At 47.7% G+C, this 24,913-nt stretch overlaps 1 protein-coding gene across 6 annotated transcripts; it reads left to right on the top strand.

The window, feature by feature from the left end:
• Positions 1-6,238: 6,238 nt before the first annotated feature.
• Positions 6,239-24,061, top strand: ZSCAN2 (zinc finger and SCAN domain containing 2). 6 transcript variants are annotated; one of them, XM_084801535.1, is made up of 3 exons: positions 6,239-6,360; positions 8,733-9,230; positions 22,504-24,061. In XM_084801535.1, the coding sequence occupies exons 2-3, from the start codon at positions 8,831-8,833 to the stop codon at positions 23,943-23,945; spliced, it is 1,842 nt and encodes a 613-aa protein (XP_084657661.1). In that variant the 5' UTR covers positions 6,239-6,360; positions 8,733-8,830; the 3' UTR covers positions 23,946-24,061. The 6 variants fall into 6 exon arrangements, with proteins under 6 accessions (XP_084657661.1, XP_084657663.1, XP_084657660.1 ...); XM_084801537.1 differs by having other exon boundaries at positions 6,247-6,360; positions 8,736-9,230; XM_084801534.1 differs by lacking the exon at positions 6,239-6,360 and adding an exon at positions 6,677-6,718.
• The last annotated feature ends 852 nt before the right edge of the window (positions 24,062-24,913 follow it).

Here is a 24,913-nt window from a genome sequence, read left to right on the forward strand (position 1 = left end):
TCTGTGAAGGCTTTAATCAGGAGCCCTTCTTGGTGGAGCAGAGTCATTCTCTCTCCCTTGGTTGGCCAGTGGCAAAAGGTATCTTTTGGAGGAGGGTCCCGAGAGATGGCCTTGTCAACAGAGGAGAACGTGGAGGCACAGCTGCCAGCTGCTGTCTACAGTAGCCTGACCTTAGTAACCGACTTAGGTAAAACCAATCCTTTGCTTTGATGCAGAAAGTAATTTCAGGATAAGCCACTACAAAGCAGGGTAGGGGCTGAATAGGAGATATCTGGGGGCTGGCAGAGAGGCTCAGCTCTGGCTCAGCTTTCCTGTCTGCTTCTCGGCAGAAATCTTCACTGGCTTAATACCTTCATTCGCAAATGTCATCTCTTGCAGGGTAATGGCATACTGTGTATTATCTTATCTTTTCCTGTTTTCCCATTCCTTGCTTTGTGTATTGAGATAGGGACCCATGGTGCATCTTTGGTTGTTGTGAAACTGTGTAAACCAGGCTGGCCTTGAAGTCGTAGAGCTCCGCTTGTCTCTGCCTAGATTAAAAGCATGCACCACCGTGCCTGGCCCTTTATTTTTATTTTTTTTGAGACAGGGTTTCTCTGTAGCCCTGGCTGTCCTGAAACTTGCTCTGTAAATCAGGCTGGCTTCGAACTCAGAGAAATCTGCCTATCTCTGCCGTCTGAGTGCTGGTATTAAAGATGTGTACCACTATCACCCAGCTTTGCTTTTGTTTTGTTTTGTTTTTTTAGACAGGGTTTCTTTGTTTGTTTGTTTGTTTGTTTTTTGAGACAGGGTTTCTCTGTGTAGCCCTGGCTAACTGGGACTTGCTTTGCAGACCAGGCTGGCCTCGAACTCACAGCAATCCACCTGCCTCTGCCTCCCAAGTGCTGGGATTAAAGGCGTGTGCCACCACCGCCTGGCTGAGACAGGGTTTCTTGGCTGTACTGGACTTGCTTTGTAGACCAGGCTGGCATCGAACTCACAGCAATCCATCCACCTGCCTCTGACTCCCTGAGTGCTGAGATTAAAGGCATGTACCACTGGGCCTGGCTCTCGGTTTATTTTTTAATTTAATGTGTCTAAGTGTCTGCATGCACGTGTGTATGTGTTCTACCAGATGCACACCTGGTGCCTTTGGACTCCAGAGGAGGCACCAGGTGCCTGAAAGAAGAATTAGATGCTTCTGAGCCCCTAGTGAGTGCTGGTATCCGAACCTGGGTCCTCTGCAAGAGTGACAAGTGCTCTTAACCATCGAGCCATCTCTCCAGGCCCCCTTCTCTCTATATATGAATATATTTTTTGGTTGTTTGTTTTGTTTTTACACAGAATCTCACTGTGTGTAGCCCTGGCTGGCCTGGGACTCACCATGTAGCCCAGGCTGGCCTTGAACTCACAGAGATCTATATGCCTCAGCCTCCAAAGTGCTGAGGTCAGAGGCATGCACCACCATGCCCAGCCCCCTCCCTGTTTTGATAAGTTAGTTGCACATTGGACCCAAAAGTGTCTTGAATGGGATTATAATGTGATAAAGTTAATCTGATGATAGACTTGCACGCAGGGTTTATGTCATCTCTTCTACAGCAAAAAAAATGGTTTCTTGTCAGATTCCTAGAAAACTGGAGAGCAGTGAATTGGATGGCTCAGGCAATAAAGGTGCCTGCTGGGAAGACTGCTGATCTGCAGTCCCATCCCCGGGATCTACATGGCAGAAAGAGAGTGCCAACTCCTGCAAGTGGTTCTCTGTCTTCTACATTTGCACTGTGGCTTGCATTGCATGCATAGGAGCACAGGCACATGCATGCACACATGCACATCCATGTACACATCCATATATATATTCAGGAAGATAAATGAATAAAAATGCGAATAAGAAAATATTCCTAAACCGAGCATGGTGGCACACTCCTTTAATCCCAGTATTCAGAAGGTAGAGGCAGTTGGATCTCTGTGAGTTCAAGGCCAGCCTGGTCTACAAAGCAAGTCTAGGACAGCCAAGGCTACACAGAGAAATCCTGTTTTGAAAAACCAAAAAACAAAACAAACAACCCCCCCCAAAACAAAAAACAAAAAAAAAAAAAGAAAGAAAGAAAAGAAAGAAAAAAGAAAACAAGAAAATATTCCTAGAAAATTATAGGTTTATAGCTTGGAAAGGAGAAGAAGCCCTAAGTAAATGCCAGTGTGTTGGAATTCTTGATTTTCAGCTGAGGAGAAACTTGAGCCAGATGTCTGTACCCATAACTCCCCCCGGTTGTCTTTCCTGCCTCAGCCTTTCTGTCCCATGGTGCTCTCAGAGGCTAGCTTTAGCAGCCAGCCCCTTCTCAACAGTATCATTAGGCTGTTAGGGTTCGGGTGATCTACTGGAGACTGACCCCCAAGGCAGTATGCAAAAATCAAAGAGTGTTTTATTCTAGCACGCTAGGATCGCCTCTCTCCTCTGGAGCATGACCCCAAAATGAATACGCAGGTTCAATTTATAGACTGTTGAAGGGATCTGTGATGACAGAATTGAGTCCGAGTGTACAAGGGGATTCAGGACTGGCTGTTTGTTTGGTTATTGGGGACTTTTGAGTCACTGAAATTTTGGCTCTTGCTTAGGAGTTGGCCTTTAATTTGATTGGATGGGACCAGCTGTGTGTTTTTTTACCAGGGCTATGAAGTAATAAAAACATGGTATCTGGTCATTTTGTTCTATAAGCTGATTAGCTGTCCATGAGCTGCCCATGAGCTGTCCATGAGCTGTCCATGAGCTGCCCATGAGCTGTCTATAACTTATGGGTTTTTTTCCCCAGAAATTGTTAGAAACTTGGCCTGGTTAGGCAGAGTGAAAACTTGAAGCCTGTCATGGAGTTGCTCTAGTCAAGCAGCTGCGGTCATTGGGGGGTTTGGGGTCCCTGAAGTCCCTGGGGTCAGGTCCCTTCAAGGCCATGAGTCAATTTCACATGTCACTTATTTTTTGTTTTTCCTGGGATGACTGACCTAGGCTAAGACCAGCATTCCTGAGCCTGAGTCACAGGACTGTGATGACTGGCTGCAGGTCACTTCTGTGACAAGCCAGTTCCAGTTCTTATGGTCAGCAGTTGGTTTGAGATGAGATTCTTGGGCTTCTGGAAAGTTTCAGTGGTGTACCCCACTGACCCTTGTGGAAATTTCCACTGGTGGTGAGGCTGCTCATACAAAGAGACAAGTTTTTGTTGATATAAAGTCATCCCCTGAGAACGTCACTGGCAATATTCTTTTAGCTCACCTCTCCAGGCACGCTGAACAGCAGGAAGAGTGGCGGCTGGCGACTGCATCTGGGAACTTTGCATAGATTTCTTAGGCTGGCCTGGAGGTGGTGCTGTTTGCATGTGGTCAGTTAGGACTACCAAATTAAGACACTACCAGGGAGCAGCTGTGGGTGCTAAGATTCATTCCGGTACCTGGAAACAAATCTGGATGTTACTTATGCATCTTTTGTGAAAAGTCTTTTTTGGTAGACTTATTTTATTATTTTATGTGTGTAAAAGTTTTGCTTGCATGCATGTGTGCCTGGTACCCACTGAGGTCAAAAGGATCTCCTGGGACTGGAGTTACAGACATGTGCTCTTAACTACTGAGTCAACTCTCCAGACCTACAAAGTGAGTCCTGGGACAGCCAGGACTACACAGAGAAACCCTGTCTCAAAAAACAAAACAAACAAACAAACAAAACCTTTTAAAAAAGCCAAATAGGGGCTGGAGAAATGGCTCAGTGGTTAAGAGCACCATCTACTCTTCCAGAGGTCCTGAGTTCAATTCCCAGCAACCACATGGTGGCTCACAACCATCTATCATAAGATCTGGTTCCTTCTTCTGGTGTGCAGGTGTACATGCAGGCAGAACACTGTATATGTAATAAATAAATCTTAAAAAACCCAAAAATAAATAAATAAATAAAAACGCCAAATATCACTTTAAGTCAGGAAAAAAAAAAGGTTTTATTTTGGTGTGTATGTGTGTGTGTGTGTTTACAGAAGTATTCTATTCGTGTGTGGATGCCAGAGAAGAGCACAAGAGGGTGTCAGATCCCCCTGGGCTGGAGTTACAGGCAGTTGTGAGCCACTGATATAGGTGCTGGGATCTGAACTCTGATCCTCTGGATGAGCAGAAAGCGAGCGGCAAAAGGAGAAAATAATAGCTGCTGGGTCAGCAAGAGGGCTCAGGACGTAAGGCACATGTTCTATCATAGCCCACAAAGGACTGTTTCTTGCCTCTTCCTTCAATTTCCTTTTTGGGTGTCCTGGTAGTTACTCTCTTGTTTTTGTTCAGTGGAGGCAGCAATTTTTTTTTTTTTGGTAGTACTAATTTTGGCAACACCAAGGTGCTGCTGTGTAGCCAAGGGAACCATGGAAACACCAAGGTAGCAGTCACATTCCCACTCCCGCCCACCCAGTGATGACAAGAACAAGCCAGCCTATGATAGCGTAAATCCTGTAACGGAACCTTTGACCTAGGCAGGTGATGCTGGTGCTATGGAGAGGCCCACACTTCCCGCTCTACACCCTACACCAGCAACACCATTGGCTCTTGTGGTCCTGGAAGAAAAAAAAAATCAGATGAGACATAGGAGTAAAGCAGTCAAGAGTTTATTTGCTTGTTTGTTTATTGAGCTTTGTTGTTGTTGTTTGAGACAGGGTTTCTGTGTGTAGCCTTGGCTGTCCTGGACTCTTCTTTGTAGACCAGGCTGGCCTCAAACTCACAGAGATCCACTTGCCTCTACCTCCCGAGTGATGGGATTAGAGGCGTGTGCACCACCACACCTGGCTTGTTTATAATTGTTGTTATGTAGATAATGTTCAGCCTGCATATATGCTTGTCTGCCAGAAGAGGGCACCAGATCTCATTATAGATGGTTGTGAGCCACCACGTGGTTGCTGGAAATTGAACTCAGGACCTCTGGAAGAGCAGTCAGTGCTCTTAACCTCTGAGCCATCTCTCCAGCCCCTGTTTATAGTTTTTTAGAGACAGAGTTTCTCTGGCTGTCCTGGAACTCACTCTGTGGAGCAGGCTAGCCTTGAGCTCAGAGATTGCCTGCGTGTTTGTATGCGCACCAGGTGCATGTCTGGGGTCTAGGATGGTCAAAAGAGGGTTTTTTGGATCTCTTGGATCCAGTCCTACAAACTGTTGTGAACTGCAATGTGTGTTCTGGGAATCGAACTTGGGTCCTCTTCAAGAGAGAGCATCAAATGTTCTTAACTGCTGAGCCATCTGTCCGGCCCTGAAGTCAAGAGTTTTACCTAGAATGAGTAAGGGAGTAAAAGTGTGCTCTTTGGGAAAAGAGCAGCGGAGCAGACTAGGAGTGGTCACATCCTGGCTGAAGTGGGGTTTAGATTTGTCCTTCATCTGTTATGCTCTCCCTGTGCCTCTCCCCCCAAGGTGTGTGCTAAAAGAAAGTGGTGTGAAGCCTGGCATGGTGGCACACGCCTCTAATCCCAGCACTCGGGAGACAGAGGCAGGCAGATCACTGTGAGTTGGACACTAGTCTACAGAGTGAGTCTAGGACAGCCAAGGCTACACAGAGAAATCCTGTCTTGAAAAAAAATCACTCAATTGGGGCTGGAGAGATGGCTCAGAGGTTAAGAGCACTGGCTGCTCTTCCAAAGGTCCTGAGTTCAATTCCCAGCAACCACATAACGGCTCACAACAATCTATGAGAAGATCTGGTGCCCTTTTCTGAAGTGTAGGAGTGACATGCAGGTAGAATACTGTATACATAATAAATAAATGAATTTTTAAAAAAAGAAAAATCAATCAATCAAATAAACAAAAAGTGGTATACTTTTTTTTTTACTCTCATTTTACCCAGTCTAAATAAACATGTAAGAAGCAACAATATGTGTGGGGCTTTAAGTACCCTCAAAGTTGAAAAGTTCACTAGGTGAAAGAATAGCAGCACTCCAAGCAGATCCCTTGTCTAGAAAGAGCCTGAGGTCATTTTAACTAGTAGACCACTACCATCTATTGCTCTTTACATGAGCTGACCCATCTGGAGAGACCACTATCACCTTTTGTTCTTTATGTCCTGTTTTGGGGGAGCTGGTTGGTGACTCTTTCCCAGAGTTAACCTCCTGCCTAACGCTAAGGCGAGCTCCCAGCGGACTGTAGGACAGGAGTTCCAAAGCAGAGTGAGTGGGGCGGGGCTTTCATGCAGACGCACGAATATCACGTGTGAAAACAAAGGGGTGTGCAACACCCGAGTGCTTGTGCGTAGCTGCAAATTGCAGGGAGAGGTGAGCCATGAGGGATTTTTACTTCCGCCGATTTCTTCCCCGTTTAGAGTCAGCTTTTGGCTGTGTAGGGCCCAACAATACCATTTGCCACACAATTCTCAGCTGAAGAAGACTGGTGAGTTTAGCCAGCTTTCATTTTTTTATAGACAAATACACTCAGGCTTTAGAGATTTGAAACCATCTGTCTCACGTAAAAGCCTTGGGCAGTTATAGAAGACAACCGACTAGTCGGCATTTTCTCAGTCTCTTTGCCTGGGGCCGGCTGTCAAACCCTCGGTTCGCTCAAGTACTATGTAGTCTCAGAGTAGACTACATTTCCCATAATGCCTCGGGCCAAAATTCCCACCTCTGGACGCTGCTTTCACCAATAGCGGAGCAGAGTTTCCAGGAACTGTCCTGAGCAGCCAATGAGAGTGGCCGTGGGAGGGCCTCTCTCGTCCATTGTTCTCCGTGCCCCTTGGGCTTGAGCTGAGGTGAATCCAGAGGGGCCGGGCCGGGCCGGGCCGAGGGGTGCTTTTGCTCGCGGAGCGACCGTGAGAACGAGATCTGGTCCTTGGAGAGGCGAGCGGGAGAGGCAGGTCTGGAGCCGCGCGCACCGCAGGGAACAGCCAGAGAGCGAATAACGGGCCTGGAGCCAGCTGAGGGCAGCTTGGGGGAGGGGCGTCGGTGCCCGGAGTTCCGTTCCTGCCAGAGCTCCGGGCACACGCAGCCTAGGAGCGCAGGCTTTACCCTGGGAAGGGATGCTAGGACGACATCCCGCCGAGCCTCCTCCTAGTCCTGATGGGGAAACTGAGGTTCTGAGGGGGCGTGTCGTGTTCCGGGTTAGCGAATGAGCTATGTAGGTTCACTGTTCCCGGGCTGCGGAGGAAGAGTTTTCCTATGTATTTGTGTTTCAGGTTTGGAAAAAATTGACATCGGGAGCTTCAGTTTTCTTTCTGTTGTTTTGTTGCTGTTCTGTTTTTTACTCTTGCTGTTTTCATGGGTGCCGGAAGGCATGTTATCTGAATCTATGGTGCAATGATTTTTAAAAATAAATATTCATTTCTTTCATATTTAAATAGGTTATTTTATTTGATTTTTATTGTTTTTCAAGACAGGGTCTCTCTGTGTAGCCTTGGCTGTCCAGTACTCCCTATGTAGACCAGGCTGGCCTCGAACTTACAGCGATCCGCCTGCCTCTGCCTCCTGAGTGCTGGGATTAAAGACATGCGCCACCATGCTAGGTTTATTTAAATAGTTTTTTTAGTTCAACTGCTTTGAATATTTTGTGGAGTTGCTGCTCAGGTCTAGGTGCCCCCCCCCCCCGACACCCCATGATCCCCGTGTATATTCATTTAAAAGGAATTGGGAAATTCTAGGTGATGGATGGGGCATGGCTGTCATCTCAGTACTCAGGAGGCAGGGCAGGAAGATCAGGAGTTCAAGGCCAGCCTGGGCTACATGATGAGCTCTTGCTTCAGAAACAAAAATAAACAATGTCTGTACTGAACATGTAGGCGCCTTTTCTTGTTATTATACCCTAAACAGTATACCAACTGTTTGCATAGTGTTTACACTTAAGCGTATGCTGTCTAGAGATGATTGACCGTATTATATATTACACCATTTAAATAGAGGACTCTTTGAGATTCCTGGGAGCTGTTCCCTGGGGATAACCAACCTCCTCTGAAATATAGCGGTAATGCCTTCTCCCAGTGAGGCTGGGAGCACTGTGATGTATGATCCATTACTAATCATTAAGATGTTCCACATATTATTGCCAGGCGTAGTGGTGCACGCCTTTAATCCCAGCACTCGGGAGACAGAGGTAGGTAGGTTGCTGTGAGTTCAAGGCCAGCCTGGTCTGCAAAGGGAGTCCAGGATAGTCAAGGATACACAGTGAGACCTTGTCTCGAAAAACCTAAAAAACAAACAAACAAACAAACAAAAAGATGTTCCACGTGTTATCTATTTATCAAGTGGTCACTGAAGTTGAGGGGCTAACCTCTTTGTTAGGTCAAGGTCCCTTGCTCTGCAGGAAGTCTCAACTGATTTAGGGCAGGATTTGTCGTTCACCTCACCCCAGAACATTGCATTTCTTTGTTTTTTTTTTTTCTTTTTTGGTTTTTCGAGTTTGGTTTTTTGGGTTTCTCTATGTTATCTTGGCTGTCCTAGACTCGCTTTTGTAGGCCAGGCTGGGCTTGAACTCACAGCGATCAGCCTGCCTCTGCCTCTGCCTCTTCAGTGCTGGAATTAATGGCATGCGCCACCATGCTGACTTCTTTGGTCTTCTGAAGAAGAACAGTCTCCCACACCCCCCACCCCCTCTGTGTGTGTGTGTGTGTGTGTGTGTGTGTGTGTGTGTGTGTGTGTGATCTTTTGTTGCAGGGATTCTCTATTGTCAGGAGTTAGGCAGCAAGCCTCTGTTGGGCTTTGCTTTTGTAAGGAGCGGCTGTGGATTGGCTGTAGGGCAGTTTACTTACTGATGCTGGTTCTCTGGTTTCTCAGCAGTGCTCCTTGCTGAGATTGGAGGAAGGAGGTCCTTCTCAGAGAGCCTGGAGAGGAGTGAGGCTTGATGTCTGAGTGATCATCCTGGAAGTTGGACAATGGCAGCGGAAGTTCCAGCGGTGACCACTCCCCTCAGCCCTTTGGCCCGGGTACCTCAAGAAGATGAACCAGCAGAGGTTACTACTATGATCTTGGAGGATGATTCGTGGGTACAGGAAGCAGTGCTGCAGGAGGATGGCCCTGAGTCTGAGCCCTTTCCCCAGAGTGCTGGAAAGGGCAGCCCACAGGAGGAAGGTGCAGCCAGGGGACCTCAGGGTGCACTTATCCGATTTCGGGAGCTCTGTCGGCGCTGGCTGAGGCCAGAGCTGCACACTAAGGAGCAGATGCTAACTGTGCTGCCGAGGGAAATTCAGGCCTGGCTGCGAGAACATCGGCCTGAGAGCAGTGAGGAGGCAGTGGCTCTGGTGGAGGACTGGACCCAAACGTTTCGGAACAGTGGTAAGATGCAGAGCCACATAGGGGGAGCAGTGCAATGTTTGTGCAGGAAGTGAGTGGTCCTCACACAGAGGAGGAGATGGCCCTTGTCTCTCAGGCACTGAGTACGATTATAGCTTTTTATTTTTGTTTTGTTTTGGACACAGAGTAGCCCTGGCTATCCTGGAACTCCCTCTGTAGACCAGGCTGGCCTTGAACTCATAATAGAGATCCACCTACCTGCCTCTGCCTCCCAACTGCTGGGATTAAAGGCGTGTGGCTGATCATAGCTCTTTTAATGCCCTCACTGTGTGCAGTGGTAGCCCCGGGATTTCAGTGTGCGGGGCTTGGAGGGCTGTTCTTGGAGCTCCATTTGCATACTTCACAAAGCTTTGACTCCTTTATTCCTGAGATCATGGTGTGGTTTGGGATGAAGTTCAATGGTAAATAAAAAAATTTTTTTTTATACAGTGCTCTGCCTGCATGTACACCTGCACACCAGAAGAGGGCATCAGATCTCATTATAGATAATTATGAGCCACCATGTGGTTGCTGGGAATTGAACTCAGGACCTCTGGAAGAGCAGTCAGTGCTCTTAACCTCTGAGCCATCTCTCCAGCCTCCTGTGCTTGTGATTTTTAATTTCCCTTGCTATAGAGAAAAAGTGTTTCTCCTCCTCCTCTCCTCTCCTCTTCTCCTCTCTCCTTCTCTGCCCCATCCTCTTCTTTCTTCTCTTCCTTCTCCTCTTCCTCCTCCTCTTCTTCTTCTTCTGATTTTATTTGACTTTTTGCTTTGGTTTGGTTTTTTGAGACAGGGTTTCTTTGTGTAACAGCTCTAGCTAGCCTGGAACTTGCTCTCTAGACCAGGCTGGCCTCGAACTCACAGAGATCTGCCTGCCTCTGCCTCCCAAGTACTGGGATTAAAGACATGCGCCACCACCGGCCAGGTATTATTTATTTTTGAGATAGGATCTCATTATGTAGCCCCTGGCTGGCCTGAGCTCACTGTGTAGACCAGGCTGGCTTCCGACCTGCAGAGATCTGCCTGCCTCTGCCTCAAGAATAAGACGGGAGGCAGAGGCAGGTAGATTGCTCTGAGTTCGAGGCCAGCCTGGTCTACAAATCAAGAGTCCAGGACAGCCAAGGCTACACAGAGAAACCTGTCTCAAAAACTAAGTCCCCCCCCCCAAAAAAAGCCATTCTACCCTTAAGAGGAACAGAAATTTTCTGCTGGTTTGTAGATATAAGTATAAAAACGACCTCTGTAATCCATCCCTTGGTCCCTTCAGTTGGTTGTAATTATTCAAAATAGTTCTGGTAATTAGAAAAAGCATGCCCTTTTTTTTTCCAGAGTGATAACAAGTAAATTGTCTGTGCTTTCTGGGGTATGAAGTTATCTTAGACCCTTTAAGGAGTAATTGGCTAGCCTTGGACAGGCACACCAGTTATCCTAGTACTCAGAAGTGAGACAGGAGGATTGTAAGCTGGGTCTCTGTATATAGAATAGATTCCATCTGGAGAAAAGAAAAAAAAAAAAGGTAATTCCAGACAGGCTCTTTTCAGTGGCCACTGTATGTCTGCGTTGTTTGTGATGAGTTCTGCATCCTTGTCCAGTTAGCTACTCTGTTTGCATCTGGCCTTGGGCTGTAAACCGGTGCTCATTTGAGTATCAAGTATTCACTTCAGTTCTGCCTTTCTCCTTGGACAATTTCAGGACCCCCTAGCATGTGGCTGCCTTGTGCTGCTGGAGTACCTCAGGAGATCAGAAGGGCCTGTGGAGAGGACAGGCCAGAGCAGAGAAGGCTTCATAGAAGACACGGACCATGAGTAGGAGGTTGCAGAATGGAGTAGAATTTGGAAAGTCACAGGGCAAGGAGGAAGCTGCGACAGCTGAGAGGAGCTGTACTCAGCCAAGGCTCTGGAGCGGGGGAAGCGAGGAAGTAGGTTTCTTCAGATGCTGGTGGGACTGGAAAGTCTGTTTTCAGGAAGTGGTGGGAGTGAGTTTGGGGGAAGGGAGGCTGAAGGTTTGAATGAAATGCCATTGGCCCCAGTAGGCTCTTGAATCAGAGCCTGTGGGGCACCAGAGGAAGCTGAGTTTGCCAACAGGATGTAGGTTTGATTACACTTGGGGGAGGCTGGTGGCCAGAGAGCAGTCAGGAAGAGCCTGGTTATGGGTGTGCTGTGATGGGAGTCAGGAAGAGACTGGACAGGACGCGTGAGAAGGAACTGGCCGTGGGATAGCCTTTCTGCAGTTCTTTCTTAGCCTGCTCAGCATCTCACGCACAGCCTCTCAGAAGATGGAGGAGGAGGGTGACCCACTGTAACACCGTGTGCCCCGGACAACTCGTGTTCTTAAGCATTTCGTCGCACGGATGGTCCTGACGATTCCTAGTGAGGTGCTGGAGGGAGGAGATCCCAACAGGGTTAAGGCCCAGTGCCTTAGTACCATCCAGACTAGAGGATTAGCAACTGGAAGGGCGAGGAATGAGGAGAGGGTAGTTTAAGGCAGAGGGTGTGACAGTAGCCAAGGACTGAGAGATATGAGCAAGTCTGTCCCCAGAAGAAAGGTCCTGACTTAGAGGATTGTGACCTAGCCCCGCACCGGGCCCCTTACATGACACTCGCACCGAGACTCCTGTGAGGTGAGTGGGATCGCCACTTGACAGGAAGCTCAGTGGGTTCATTCACACAGCTGTCATTTGGTAGAGCCAGGATTCAGACTCAGGTCTGTTTGCTTCCGCATGAGTTTCACAGGTCCCAAGTTTTATTGAACTATTTTGATTTCCTTGGCTTTGACAGGTAACCTCTTTAGGAGTGTGCTTGAGACCAGGCCTAGGTACTGGGCTGTGTGAGGCAAGTACTGTATCAGTGAACTGCACCTACAGCCCAGGGCGTTTTTAATTAGTTAGTCTTTGAAGCAGGATCTTGTGTATTCCAAGCTGGTTTAAAATTGACATGTAGCTGAGGATGACCTTGAAGTTAAGAAAAAATCTTTTTACTAACTTACTTTTATGTGTACGGTGTTTTGCCTGCCTGCATGTCTGTGCGCATTCTCTCACAGCTCATCAGATTCCCTGGAACTGGATTTATAGACCAGTGTGAGCTGACAAGTGGGTGCTGGCCATGGAACCCTGCTCCTAGTTTTTAAGTCATCTCTAGCCCCACCTTGAACTTCTGATCTGCCTACTTCCACCCAATGGAAGTATAGACGTGCGCTGCCATTCCTAGTTTTTGCAGTGCTGGGGAACCAAACCCAGCTTTTCTGCCTCCTTGGCAAGCACTCTACCACCTGAGCTTTAGTCTGTTTGCTTTTTGAGGCAAGGTCTCATATTGTGGCCCAAATTGTCCTCGTTCTCATGGTAATCTGCCACCCCAGGTCAGCTTCTGCCATCAGGGGGTCCAGACGTCCTTGCACACTGGGCTGGACTGGAAGGAATGAAGCTTAGCAGGGCTGGGGGTTGTGCAGTGGTGAGTGTGGGGAGAAACAGCCTCTTGGAGACGGGTTTCAGTGAAACAGCTCGCCTTTATTGGGGGGTAGAAGGGTTCTATATGCCTTGGGAAGTGGGTAGGAGTTTTCAGGGTAAGTGTACATCATTGGCTGGGGCTAACTGGGAATACTTCATTTACATGGAGAGGTATTCCAGGTGCTAGCTGGATAATCCTTATAAGGAAATAGGACGTTTTCATCTGAAACCTGGCCTCAAGGGTGGCAGAGGTGGGGATGGGAACACTATGAGCCCCAGGGCTTGCAGGCCCAGGAGGGAGCAGTCCTTACTCCTGCTAGTCTCAGGATGAGGTTTCTGGGGTTTGGACATGTCTCGACCTCACTCTTGCTTCAGGCTGCCTCTCCCAGCTGCATGGCCCACCTGCCCCACAGTAATCCTCCTGTCTCAGTCTCCAGGAATCTAGAATTACAGGATATGCCAGAATTCAGTTTAATTTTATACTTTGCACAAAGAAGAAGAAAAAAGGGGACTACAGAGGTGGCTCAGAGGTTAAGAGCACTGGCTGTTCTTCCAAAGGTTCTGAGTTCAATTCCCAGCAACTGTGTGGTGACTCAAACCATCAATAATGAGATTTGGTGCCTTCTGGCCTGAAGGCATACAAGCAAGCAGAACACTGTATAAATAACAAATAAATAAATCTTTACAAAAAGAAAGAAAGAAAGAAAAGAAACTCTCGTCCTATTTTAGACTTCGCTTGCCTTCTGATGGCTATGGCAAGTTTATAACATACTTCAGGATTTCTAAGATATCACAGAGGTTTGGGCTAAGGAGAGGTCTGTTCAGTGATTGATTGGGGAAGTCACAGGTTGATGCCATGGCTCAGCTGGTGTCTGAGGTGGTTACAGCCCTCACCATCAGCTTCACATTGTTGATAGTTTAAGATGGGGGATTCTCCCTAGAGGAATCTGATAGTTAGCCCTTGACTTCTGCCTTTAAGATCATCTCTGCTGAATGTGGTTGGTGCACACCTTTAATCCAAGCACTGGGGAGGCAGAGGCAAGGTAGATATCTGTGAGTTCGAGGACAGCCTGGTCTGCAGAGTGAGTTCCACGACAGCCAAACGTACACAGAGAAATCCTGCCTTGAAAACGGGTGTGTGCTGTGAATCTCTAGTTGGTCTTTATTTAATAACACGTGGCGCCCTTCTTCCTCTCAGTTGCTGACAGGAATCTCTACACTTTCCTTCATGCCCAAACATTTGCTTTACCTGACACCAGTCAGCCTCTACTCTGTTTGTTAAGATAAAGGTCTTAGGAAAAGGCATTTCAAGGCCCGCTTAGTCATTGTTTAATATTTGACTAAGAGGCACCTCTGGGTGTTCTTGCTTCAAGTGTCTGATAATTCCAATCAAAACCATATCTCTAGTAATAGTTTACATGTAAAGTCCGTTGCTGTTCATGTTTCTTGGGTGTTTTAACTCTGTTCCCAGCCCTAAGTCAGGCTTTGGGATTTGTTTTTTGTTTTGTTATGCTTTTGTTTGTTCGGGTTGTTGTTGTATTTTTGTTTGTTTTTGTTTTTGTTTTTTTTGTTTGTTTTTTGTTTTTTTGGGTTTTTTGGTGTTTTTTTTTTTTTTTTGGTTTTTCAAGACAGGGTCTCTCTGTGTAACAGTCCTGGCTGTCCTGGACTTGCTTTGTAGACCAGGCTAGCCTCAAACTCACAGCAATCTGTCTGCCTCTGCCTCCTAAGTGCTGGGATTAAAGGCGTGGGCTACCGTTCCAGGCCCTGGCTAGGATTTCTTGACTGAATTTTTGCAGTAGCCTCTAAACTAACCCCACATCTAACCTCTGCCCCACTCATCAAATTCCTCCACACCTCCCAGAGCCGGCTTCTCCCCTTGTCTACCAAGCCAAGTGACCTCCTTCTTCTGCAGACATTTGTAGTCTCTTTCTCTGCATTTTTGTTATTTGCTGGCTGCTTGTTTTGAGATGAGGCCTCAGTATATATTGTGTTTAGTCCAGGCTGGGCTTGAGCTCCCTGTGAAACCCAGGCTGACCCATGAACTCATCATTCTCCTGCCTCAGTCTTTTGACTTTTAACAAAGTCCCGAAGGCCAGGGCCTTATCCTCTTCTCTTCATCCTCTTTCTGAGTTCTCAGATACCCCATGATGCTGAAGATGACCTTGAACTTCTGATGTTCATATCTTTCTCTCCTAAGCTGAGGGCTTAGGTGTGTGCCACCGTGCCGTTTATACGGTGCTGTGGAGCAACTAGGGCTTGGCCTATACTGGGCAAGTACTCTGAGCTACATCTTTACCTTTAGCGTCTGCTTTTAAAAGCAATTAAAGATTTATGTTTATTTTTAATCATGTATATATGTGCTTCCATGTGCCCTACACATGGAATCCTTGCAGAGACCAAAAGAGGAAGTCAGATTTCCTGAAGCTGGTGCTAGAGACAGTTGTGGGTACTGGGAGCTGACGCCCTCTGGAAGGACAGCGTACAGTCTTAACTGCAGGCTCACGTCTACCTCGTGTACTTGTGCAGAGGTGTGTCTATGTGAGTGCAGATGCCCATAGAGGCCAGGAGAAGGGGGTCAGCTGCCCTAAAGGACTTACAGGTGATTGCGAGCCTCCTGACACCCGTGCTGGAACCCAGCCCAGGTCTACCTCAAGAGCAACTCGAGCCTTTGACCACTGAGCCATCTTCCAACACCTAAGCTTTGGTTTTTGTAAAACAAAATGGGGTCAGGCTCAAATCTGGCAAAGCATAGCCAGGGACACTTCTGAATCTTGAGAGGAAGGTTGGTGGGACATCGTCTTAGACCCAGGGAAATACTCAGGCCGGTTGGCAGGCCAGGCAGCCTAGCTCCATCAGAGAAGCCTCGTAGCCTGCAGCGTTCTCATTCTCAGAAGCTCCCTCGGTCGTATTCAGCAAACCCAGTGAGTATGTAATATGTATTAGCATAGTTATTTTAAGGCAGCATATTTCTGAATTGGAAGTGTTTTGTTTTTCTCACTTCTCAGATTACAGAGACTCAGGGAGATGGTCCCTGAGTGGTCTAAGTATAAACGTGTTGGGTAGCCCTTAACCTGGTGTGATCTAGACTAGCCAGAGGAGTGAGACAACACTTATTTAATAGACAAGGTTGGAGTTGGAAGTCTGAGTTAGAAGATTCATTTTGGTAGCAGAGGACAGTGAAAACCTCTGCTGGCTCTGGCCGTGGGCGACGGTGTTCCTTGATAGAAAATAAGATTGGGAAGCTTTATGTATGTGCACCATGTGCGTGCTGTTGCCCAGAGAGGCCAAAAGAAGGCATCAGATCCCCCGGAACTGGAATTACAGATTGTTGTAAGCTGTCGTGTGGGTGCTGAGCCAAACATGGGTCCTCTGTAGGAGCAGGAAGTGCTCTTTAATTGCAGAGCCATATCCTCAGCCTTTTATTCTGAGATTTGATTATTCAGCCTCCCAGGATGACATCACTGCTCCTGGGACGACTATCTCTCAAGTGATTTGGGGTTTGTATGAGACTGACTACATTGCCCTTCTTTGATAGCTGTGTTCAGTCCACTACAGACCTGTTCAAAGACCACTTATACAAAGCAATACTTAGCTCCTGTAACTGGTTATAGATGATTGATGTAAAAAACAGAATGTGGGTCGTTCCCCTCACCCCTGAATGCTTTGGGGGAATGAGACTCAGGTTTTCCAGAAAAATTCTGATTGTAAAATCTTTATCTTTTAGGAGTTGGAGAAATGGCTCAGCGGTTAAGAGCACTGGCTGCTCTTTCAGAGGGCCCACATGGCAGTTCACAACTGTCTGTAAAGCTGGTCCTAGGGGACCTGATACCCTCACACAGACACACAGACACCTCATATGTACTCACACATACATACAAAACATCAATGCACATGAGATAAAAATAAATAAATTAAGCCTGGCGTGGTGGCGCCTGCCATTAATCCCAGCACTCAGGAGGCAGAGGCTGGTGGATCGCTGTGAGTTCAAGGCTAGCCTTGTTTACAAAGCGAGTCCAGGACAGCCATGGCTATACAGAGAAACCCTGTCTGGAAAAACCAAAATAAATAAATAAGTTAAAAATAAAATAAAGTATTTGTCTTTTGTTAGAGAGATGGCTCAGTGGTTAAAGGCACTATTAATAATTGCTCTAAGTTTTGTTCCAGCACCCACATCGGGTGGCTCACCAGCACTGCTGGCACACATCTGAAATCTTAGCTTTCAGGAAGTGGAGTAAGACAGTTGTAAGTTAGAGACCAGCTTGAACTACATAGGAAGTTGAGGTCCTTTGTGGGAGAAAGCTCAATAGCTGTGCCTTTGCCTGGTGTACTTGAGGCCCAGCACCCACCTTCTCTCAAAACTGCCCAAATAGTTTACATTCCAGTAGTTGGCAGTTAAACTGTTCATGTGTTTTATACCTGAAGTAGGAAGGCATTTATCAAATTCAAGGCCTAATTTAGGCTCCAATAATGCTTGGTATAAAATGGGGACAGTTTGTCTCTGCCGTGCTCTAATTGCTGTTCTAGAGTTCATCCATCTTTCTGTAAGATGATGAGACGGAGGACTGGAGAGATGGCTCAGTGGTTAAGAGTACTGACTGCTCTTCCAAAGGACCTGGGTTCAATTCCCAGCACCCACATGGTAGCTCACAACTGTCTGTAACTCCAAGATTGGACACCCGCACACAGACATAGATATAGGCAAAACACCAATGCACATAAAATAAAAATAAGTTACTAAATTAAAAAAAAAAAGACGATGAGACAGAGAAAGACCTTTGGGTGGAGGAGCCAGTGAACTCATGCCCCAGGCAACTCTAGGCCAGAGTGGAAGGTGAGCTGACCCTCTCTTGACAGATGCATTGCCTTCATTGGCTTCCATTACTCCAAACCATGGTGCTGATAGATATCCCAGGAAGGAAAGGGGAAGTATTAGTCTAAAAATTGATAAACCCCTGATCATGGTCACACTGGCCAGCACACATCCAATAATCCTCACACTGGGAAGGCTGAGGCAGGAGGATCACAGATTCAAGGGCAGAGTGCAGTGTTTGTCCCTTGGACCACCAGCAGTAAACCTGTTAAAAATTTAAATCCCATTCGGGCACAGTGGTGCACACGTATATTCCTAGCAGAGGCAGAGGCAGGTGGATCTCTGTGAGTTCAAGGTCAGCCTGGCCTACAAAGTGAGTCCAGGACAGCCAAGTCTACACAGGGAAACCAAACCAAAATGTAAATCCACTCCAGAGCCAATGGGTGAGAAACTGTAAGGGTGGGACCAGCCCTTTGGGGTCTTACAAGCCCTCTAATGATCTTGGCTTAAGCTCTAGTCTTACAACCACTGTGCCAGGTCTCTGGTTTCTGAGCTTGACATATATGTTGAAGTCGCCTGAGGACCTGGAGTCCATGCCAGGGGTGCTCAATACTGAACCCAGAGGCTTCTGTATGCTAAGCATGGGCTCTGCTATCGAGCGGTACCCTAGTTCCCAAGCAAAGGTTTCTGGAGCTCCCTAGGTGGTTCTGCAATGCCTCGAAATCTAACCCTATATGACAATGCAGCTTTTTACTCCAAGGATAATCCTTGGAGTGATGGCATTAATGTCACCATGGAGCTTGATAGAAATGCACACTGTCAATCTTATCCCAGCCCCACTGAAGGAGATACACATTGAATTCAGTCTCTGGGTGGCTCTTATGCACCTTGAAGAATGAGCGACCTATCCTGTACTAGAGAGGAATAGGGGCTATTACATTCATTCCTGTTCTTGTCCAACAGAGGAGCCAAAGAAGCAAGCTTCGCTCTCCAACCATCCTTACCATCTTCAGGGGTTCAGTGGCAACAGCCAGTAGGCTATCCATCTGAAGTTTGCTATGTAGCTAAACTGTCCCCTTAATAACTGTAAACACATACCTATATATTCTCTGTGTGTATGGTCTCTCTTTCTCTCTGTCTCTCTGTCTCTCTCTCTCTTCTCCTCTCTCTTCTTTCTCTTCTCCCCCCCACCCCCCGTGTGTGTGTGTGTGTGTATAGGCAGCACATATTTCATGGTGTACATATGGAAAGTTTTCGGGAGCTGTTTCTCTCCTTCTACCATGTGGGTGGGTTCTGGGAAACAAAATTGGCAGCTAGTGCCTCTACCTGCTGAGCCATCCTGTTCCCTCATTCCTCCTTTAAGGCAGGGCCACATGTAGCTCAGGTCTTGAACTTACCGTGTCTATAGGATCACCATGGATTCCTGAGCCTTCCCTCTTGAGTGCTGGTTTTTCACGCATGAGCCACCATGCCAGGTTGGTGGGGTCCTAGAGATCAAACCCAGGGCTTTGTGCATGCTAGGTAAGCGCTCTACCCACTACGCTACCTGGCTAGCTCATACTCATTTTTGTTAGCAGAAAAGGAGGTGAGCACTGCCGGAGAGGTGGACTGAGTTAAAACTCCACTTCTTAGGGTTGAAGAGATGGGTCAGCAGTTAAGAGGGCATACTACTCGCTAGTCTAGAGGACCTGAGATTGGTTTAGCACTGATACCAGGTGGCTCCCAAATGTTTGTAACTCTGATTCTTTTTTTTTTTTTAATATTTATTATGTATACAACCTTATGCCCAGGGAAGCATATGAATAAAACAAGGAACACTACTGTACAGATAACTAAAAGCTCAGTTAGCATGGCTAACTATTAAGCTCTGCATAGAGGTAGGTAGGTATGGTAAGCACTCAGGGAAGCAGAGGCAGGCAGGTCCCTGTGAGTTCAAGGCCAGCCTGGTGTACAAAGAGAGTCCAGGACAGCCAGGCCTACACAGAGAAACCCTGTCTTAAAAAAAAAACATGTCCCTGTAATCTCAGCATTTAGGAGATAGACAGGATGGTCAAAAGCTAAAGGTCATCCTTGGCTATACAGTGAATTCCAGACCAGTCTGGACTACATGAGACATTGTCTTGGGTTAAAAATGTTTTTAAATGGAACCTTACCGGGCTGGAGAGATGGCTCAGAGGTTGAGAGCATCGGTTGCTCTTCCAGGGGTCCTGAGTTCAATTCCCAGCAACCACATGGTGGCTGGTAACCATCTAGAGTGAGATCTGGTGCCCTCTTCTGTCCCGCTGGCTCATGTGCAGGCAGAACACTGTATAAATAATGAATAAATAAATCCTAAAGATAAAATAAGATAAAATGGAACCTTACTGATAGAAATAGTGTTTGCTACTCCCAGGACTGCTAAGGGGAGAGTGCGTGTGGCTGTGACAGGATGCAGGGTGTGACCCTGCCTTCTGAGGGTGCGGGCTTGTGGGTGTGCAGAAGATCCTGGGCGCTGGTGGAGGAAACTCAGAAGGGCTTGGCATGGAGGAGCACGCAGAGCTTTGTTACCTATCTCTCCTTAACTACTGGTCTGGACACGAGCGATCTTGTTTATTCAAAACTTCCTTTGCAGTGATCTTCCATGTCTACGATTGTCTTTTGAACCCCGGGCTGCAGGTGAAGCAACTGCTGTCCCCTCCATCCCACCTTCTTGCCCAACCTCAGTTTTAGGTCTTTTCTGTCTCTTCCCCTCCCAGTGACTCCACTGCTCTTTTCATTCTTTTAGAGGCTGGTGCCAGGGATAGAGTCCAAGGCCTCACATCTCCCCTGAGCTGCATAGCCACCCTTCTAGATAGGTGTCAGAATTTGTTCCGGGGGCCGGAGCTGCAGTGCAGTGTCCAGAGCGCGCCAGGCTTCGTTCACGCTCTCGGATCCTCTTAGAACTTGTTTGTTTCCAGCTTATCACGTGCTTTTCTCCTTTTGCTTTAAGCGCTATGATTTTCTTCCTCTCTTGTCTTCACTTCTCCCCTTTCCAAGTCCTTTTTTACTGTTCACCTGTCACTCTGTCTCTTCCTCACATTCTCCTTTGCTCTTCCTCCCTGAGGTCTGATGTTTGGTCTTAGAAATAATAAAGCTGGGCTGGAGAGGTGGCTCAGAAGTTAAGAGCACTGGCTGTTCTTCCAAAGGTCCTGAGTTCAATTTCCAACAACCACAGGGTGGCTCATGCCCTCTAATGAGATCTGGTGCCCCCTTCTGGCCTGCATGTGTACTTGCAGGCAGAACACTGTATAAATAATAAATAAATCTTTAAAAAAAAGAAAAGAAAGAAAAAGAAAGAATTAAGCTAAAGACAGAGTTTCTCTCTGTAACTTGAAACTGAATCTTTAGACCAGGCTGGCCTCAAACTCACAGAAAGCATTGATTTATTTTTTATATAGAATCCTACAAAAGGATAGAGATACTGTATAGAAATAGAATTCAAAGAAATTATAATGAAAAAGAAACAATAGGAAAAGAAACTTGAAAGAATACAAAGTGTGTGCCTATCAAAACATCGAGGAACCAGGGAGATAGGTCAGTGACCTGCTTGCTGAACACGAATGAGGACCTGAGTTTGATCCCAGCACCCAATTAAAAAAGCCAGGCAAAAAAAAAAAAAAAAAAAGCCAGGCAGTGGTGGCGCACACCTTTAATCCCTGCACTCAGGAAGCAGAGACAGGTGGATCTCTGTGAATTTGAGGCCAGCCTGGTCTACAAATCAAGTCCAGGACAGCTAAGGCTACACAGAAAAACCATCTTAGAAAGGGGGGGGGGGAGCCTGGCATGAAGCCAGGTGTGACATATACACATTTAATTCCAGGCCATTCTGGTCTACATAGTGAGTTCCAAGACAAGCAAGAGCTACATAATAAGACTTTTTTCTTTTCTTTAACTTAGGCATGGGTGGGTAAGGTAAAAGCAAGGTTGATGGCTTGCATTTGATCCTGGAACCCGTGTGAACCCAAATGCAGTGGCCTGTATCTGTCACCCTAGCCCTGCTGTGGCAAAAGGGAAGCAGAGACAGGGACTCACCCAGAGGGTCACAGGCCAGCTAGCCTGGAGTATACAGTGCAGCAGACATGAGAAGCCATGCCTCAAGGTGGTGGAAGGTGAGGACCGAACCCTGAAAGTTGTCTTCTGACTTTTATACATGGACCATGTTATGTGCAGGCACACACACACACATTTATTTTTTAAAAAGGGGCCAGGTGAGACCTTGTCTTGAAAAAACAAAATGAACAAACCAACCAAAAAGCAGAAGGGGCCAGGCATACTTATAATCCCAGCACCGAGGCAGGAGGAGACAGGCAGATCCCTGGGTCTTGCTGGCCAGCCAGCCTAGCCTAAGTGAACAAACTCGGGGCCAGTAAGAACCAGATCTCAAATGGTGCAGATTTTATCCTCTCAATTCCACAAATAATATCCTTTTTTGTTTGCTTGTTTTTTGTTTTCGAGACAAGGTTTCTCTTATAGTTCTGGCTGTCCTGGACTTGCTTTGTAGACCAGGCTGGCCTTGCTCTCACAGAGATCCTCCTGCCTCTGTTTCCCTGAGTTGCTAGGATTACAGGTGTGTGCCACCGTGCCCGGCTTCATTTTTTTTTTTTTTTTTTTTGAGACAGAATCTCACTGGCTTGGCATTTGCCGTGTAGAACAGTCTGGGTGGACAGCACATCCTAGGGACTTGCCTGTCTCTGCTTCTTCAGTACTGAAGTAACAAGCACACACTGCCACAGCTGGGAGTCAGGTCGGTCCTGGTGCCTGCAAGCAAGCACACGACCAGCTAAGCCATCTCCCAGTCCTCTTTGTTTTCAGTGTGTGTGTACAACTTCCTGAAGTTGGTTCTCTCCTCCTACCATATGTGTCCCAAGGATGAAACTTAGGCCATCAGATTTGGTGGCAGGCACCCTGAGCCACCCTGCTGGCCACCTGCTTTAACTTTCTTTTTTCCGTTTCTTCTCATCACAATGGGGAATTGAGAGGACATTCTCTGTTTTTCTTTATTTCAGATTTTGAGGTGCAGAGTGAGAATGGGGAAAATTCAAATCAAGACATGTTTGAGGATGTGGGATCACATGAGATGTTGTTGAAAATGCCTGGAGGAGAGGGTGGTCGGCAGTCCGATGGGGAGAGTGACTTCGAGAGAGACTGTGGCTCCGGGGGAGCCCAGGAAAATGCCCCAGGTGAGGACCACAGCGAGGTGCCATCTGAGGGAAGGGAAGTCGGCCAGCTAATAGGACTGCAGGGCACCTACCTGGGGGAGAAGCCTTATGAATGTCCCCAGTGTGGGAAAACTTTTAGCCGGAAATCCCACCTCATCACCCACGAACGGACCCACACAGGAGAGAAATACTACAAATGTGATGAATGTGGGAAAAGCTTTAGTGATGGTTCAAATTTTAGTAGGCACCAAACGACTCACACGGGAGAGAAACCTTACAAATGCAGGGACTGCGGGAAGAGCTTTAGCCGGAGTGCGAACCTCATCACCCACCAGAGGATCCACACGGGGGAGAAGCCTTTCCAGTGCGCCGAGTGTGGCAAGAGCTTCAGCAGGAGCCCCAACCTCATCGCTCATCAGCGCACGCACACAGGTGAGAAGCCGTACTCCTGCCCGGAGTGTGGCAAGAGCTTTGGCAACCGCTCCAGCCTTAATACTCACCAGGGAATTCACACTGGAGAAAAACCCTACGCGTGTAAGGAGTGCGGCGAAAGCTTCAGTTACAACTCCAACCTGATCAGACACCAGAGAATCCACACGGGAGAGAAACCGTACAAATGCACGGAGTGCGGGCAGAAGTTCAGCCAGAGCTCAGCGCTCATTACCCACCGCAGAACGCACACGGGCGAGAAGCCGTACCAGTGCGGCGAGTGCGGCAAGAGCTTCAGCCGCAGCTCCAACCTGGCCACGCACCGGCGCACCCACATGGTGGAGAAGCCCTACAAGTGCGGGGTGTGCGGGAAGAGCTTCAGCCAGAGCTCCAGCCTGATCGCACACCAGGGCATGCACACGGGGGAGAAGCCCTACGAGTGCCTGACGTGCGGCGAGAGCTTCAGCTGGAGCTCCAACCTCATCAAGCACCAGAGGATCCACACCGGGGAGAAGCCGTACAAGTGCGGCCAGTGTGGGAAATGCTTCAGCCAGCGCTCGCAGCTGGTGGTGCACCAGCGGACCCACACGGGCGAGAAGCCCTACAAATGCCTCATGTGCGGCAAGAGCTTCAGCCGGGGCTCCATTCTGGTGATGCACCAGAGAGCCCACCTGGGAGACAAGCCTTACCGGTGTCCTGAGTGCGGGAAGGGCTTCAGCTGGAACTCCGTTCTCATAATACACCAGCGGATCCACACGGGCGAGAAGCCCTACAGATGCCCCGAGTGCGGCAAAGGCTTCAGCAACAGCTCCAACTTCATCACACACCAGAGGACTCACCTCAAAGAGAAACTTTACTGAAGTGCGGTAGTGGGAGGTGCGGGAGCTGACTGAAGGGAGGGTTCCCACAGTGCCCCAACGTTGCCCCTTTAAAAGATCCGTTTTTCCTAAATGATCTTTCTGAGTTTTTGCCGGAACCATGCCCTGTCTGTCCTCATTTCTAGGACACTGTTGCATTACTAGAGTCCCGTGCAGCTCAAGGATGGAGTACAGGAGCGGAAGGTTGGAAGTCGGGTCTTTTCTGTGACATTTCACTATTTGATTGGCCCCCTCTTTATATTCCTCTGAGTGCCGGTTCTGTTGAAATGGGGAAATACTTCTCCACACATGACGACCTGGGTCTGCAGCCCAGGCTGAGCCCCCAACACTAAGCACTGTTTGTGCGGCTCTGCTGGTTTTGCTGTCACCTTGTCCCGCTAGGTTCCTTCACCCCAGGCTCCCCTCCCTGTGTGCCACCCTTGCCAGCCTTGGCGTCAGGTCATAGATCTTCTGCAGTTGTGAATCATCTGTATGAAGGCAAAGCCCCTTTCTAGTTTCAGAAAGTGTTGAGAGCAGAGTCTGGGGAAGTGTGGTGGAGAATGGATGCCCCAGTGTCTCCATTGGTAAGAAGGGCAGTGGCTGCCAGGAAAGGGCTCGGCTTAGCTGTGTGTGCCTGCTTTGGTTTCTGCATACGGTCTATGTTAAGTTGGCCGGATGGGGAGCACGAGTGCACACATACAGTTCTGTGTTTGGAGCTTGATGCCTCTGACCTCCAGCTGTCTGGTAGCTCCTGTGCCTTCAGGGTGAAACAGTCCTGTGTGCTGCTTTTTTTTTTTTTTTCTTTTTTCTTCCCTGAGACAGGGTTTATCTGTGTGGCCTTGGCTGTTCTGGACTTACTTTGTAGTCTAGGCTGGACTCGAACTCACAGTGATCATCTACCTACCTCTGCCTCCCCGAGTGCTGGGATTACAGGTGTGTGTCACCTCTCTGCTCAGTGCATACATTTCTAA

Source organism: Acomys minous, assembly GCF_964271855.1.
Source record: "Acomys minous genome assembly, chromosome: 2".
NCBI classification, from domain to species: domain Eukaryota; kingdom Metazoa; phylum Chordata; class Mammalia; order Rodentia; family Muridae; genus Acomys; species Acomys minous.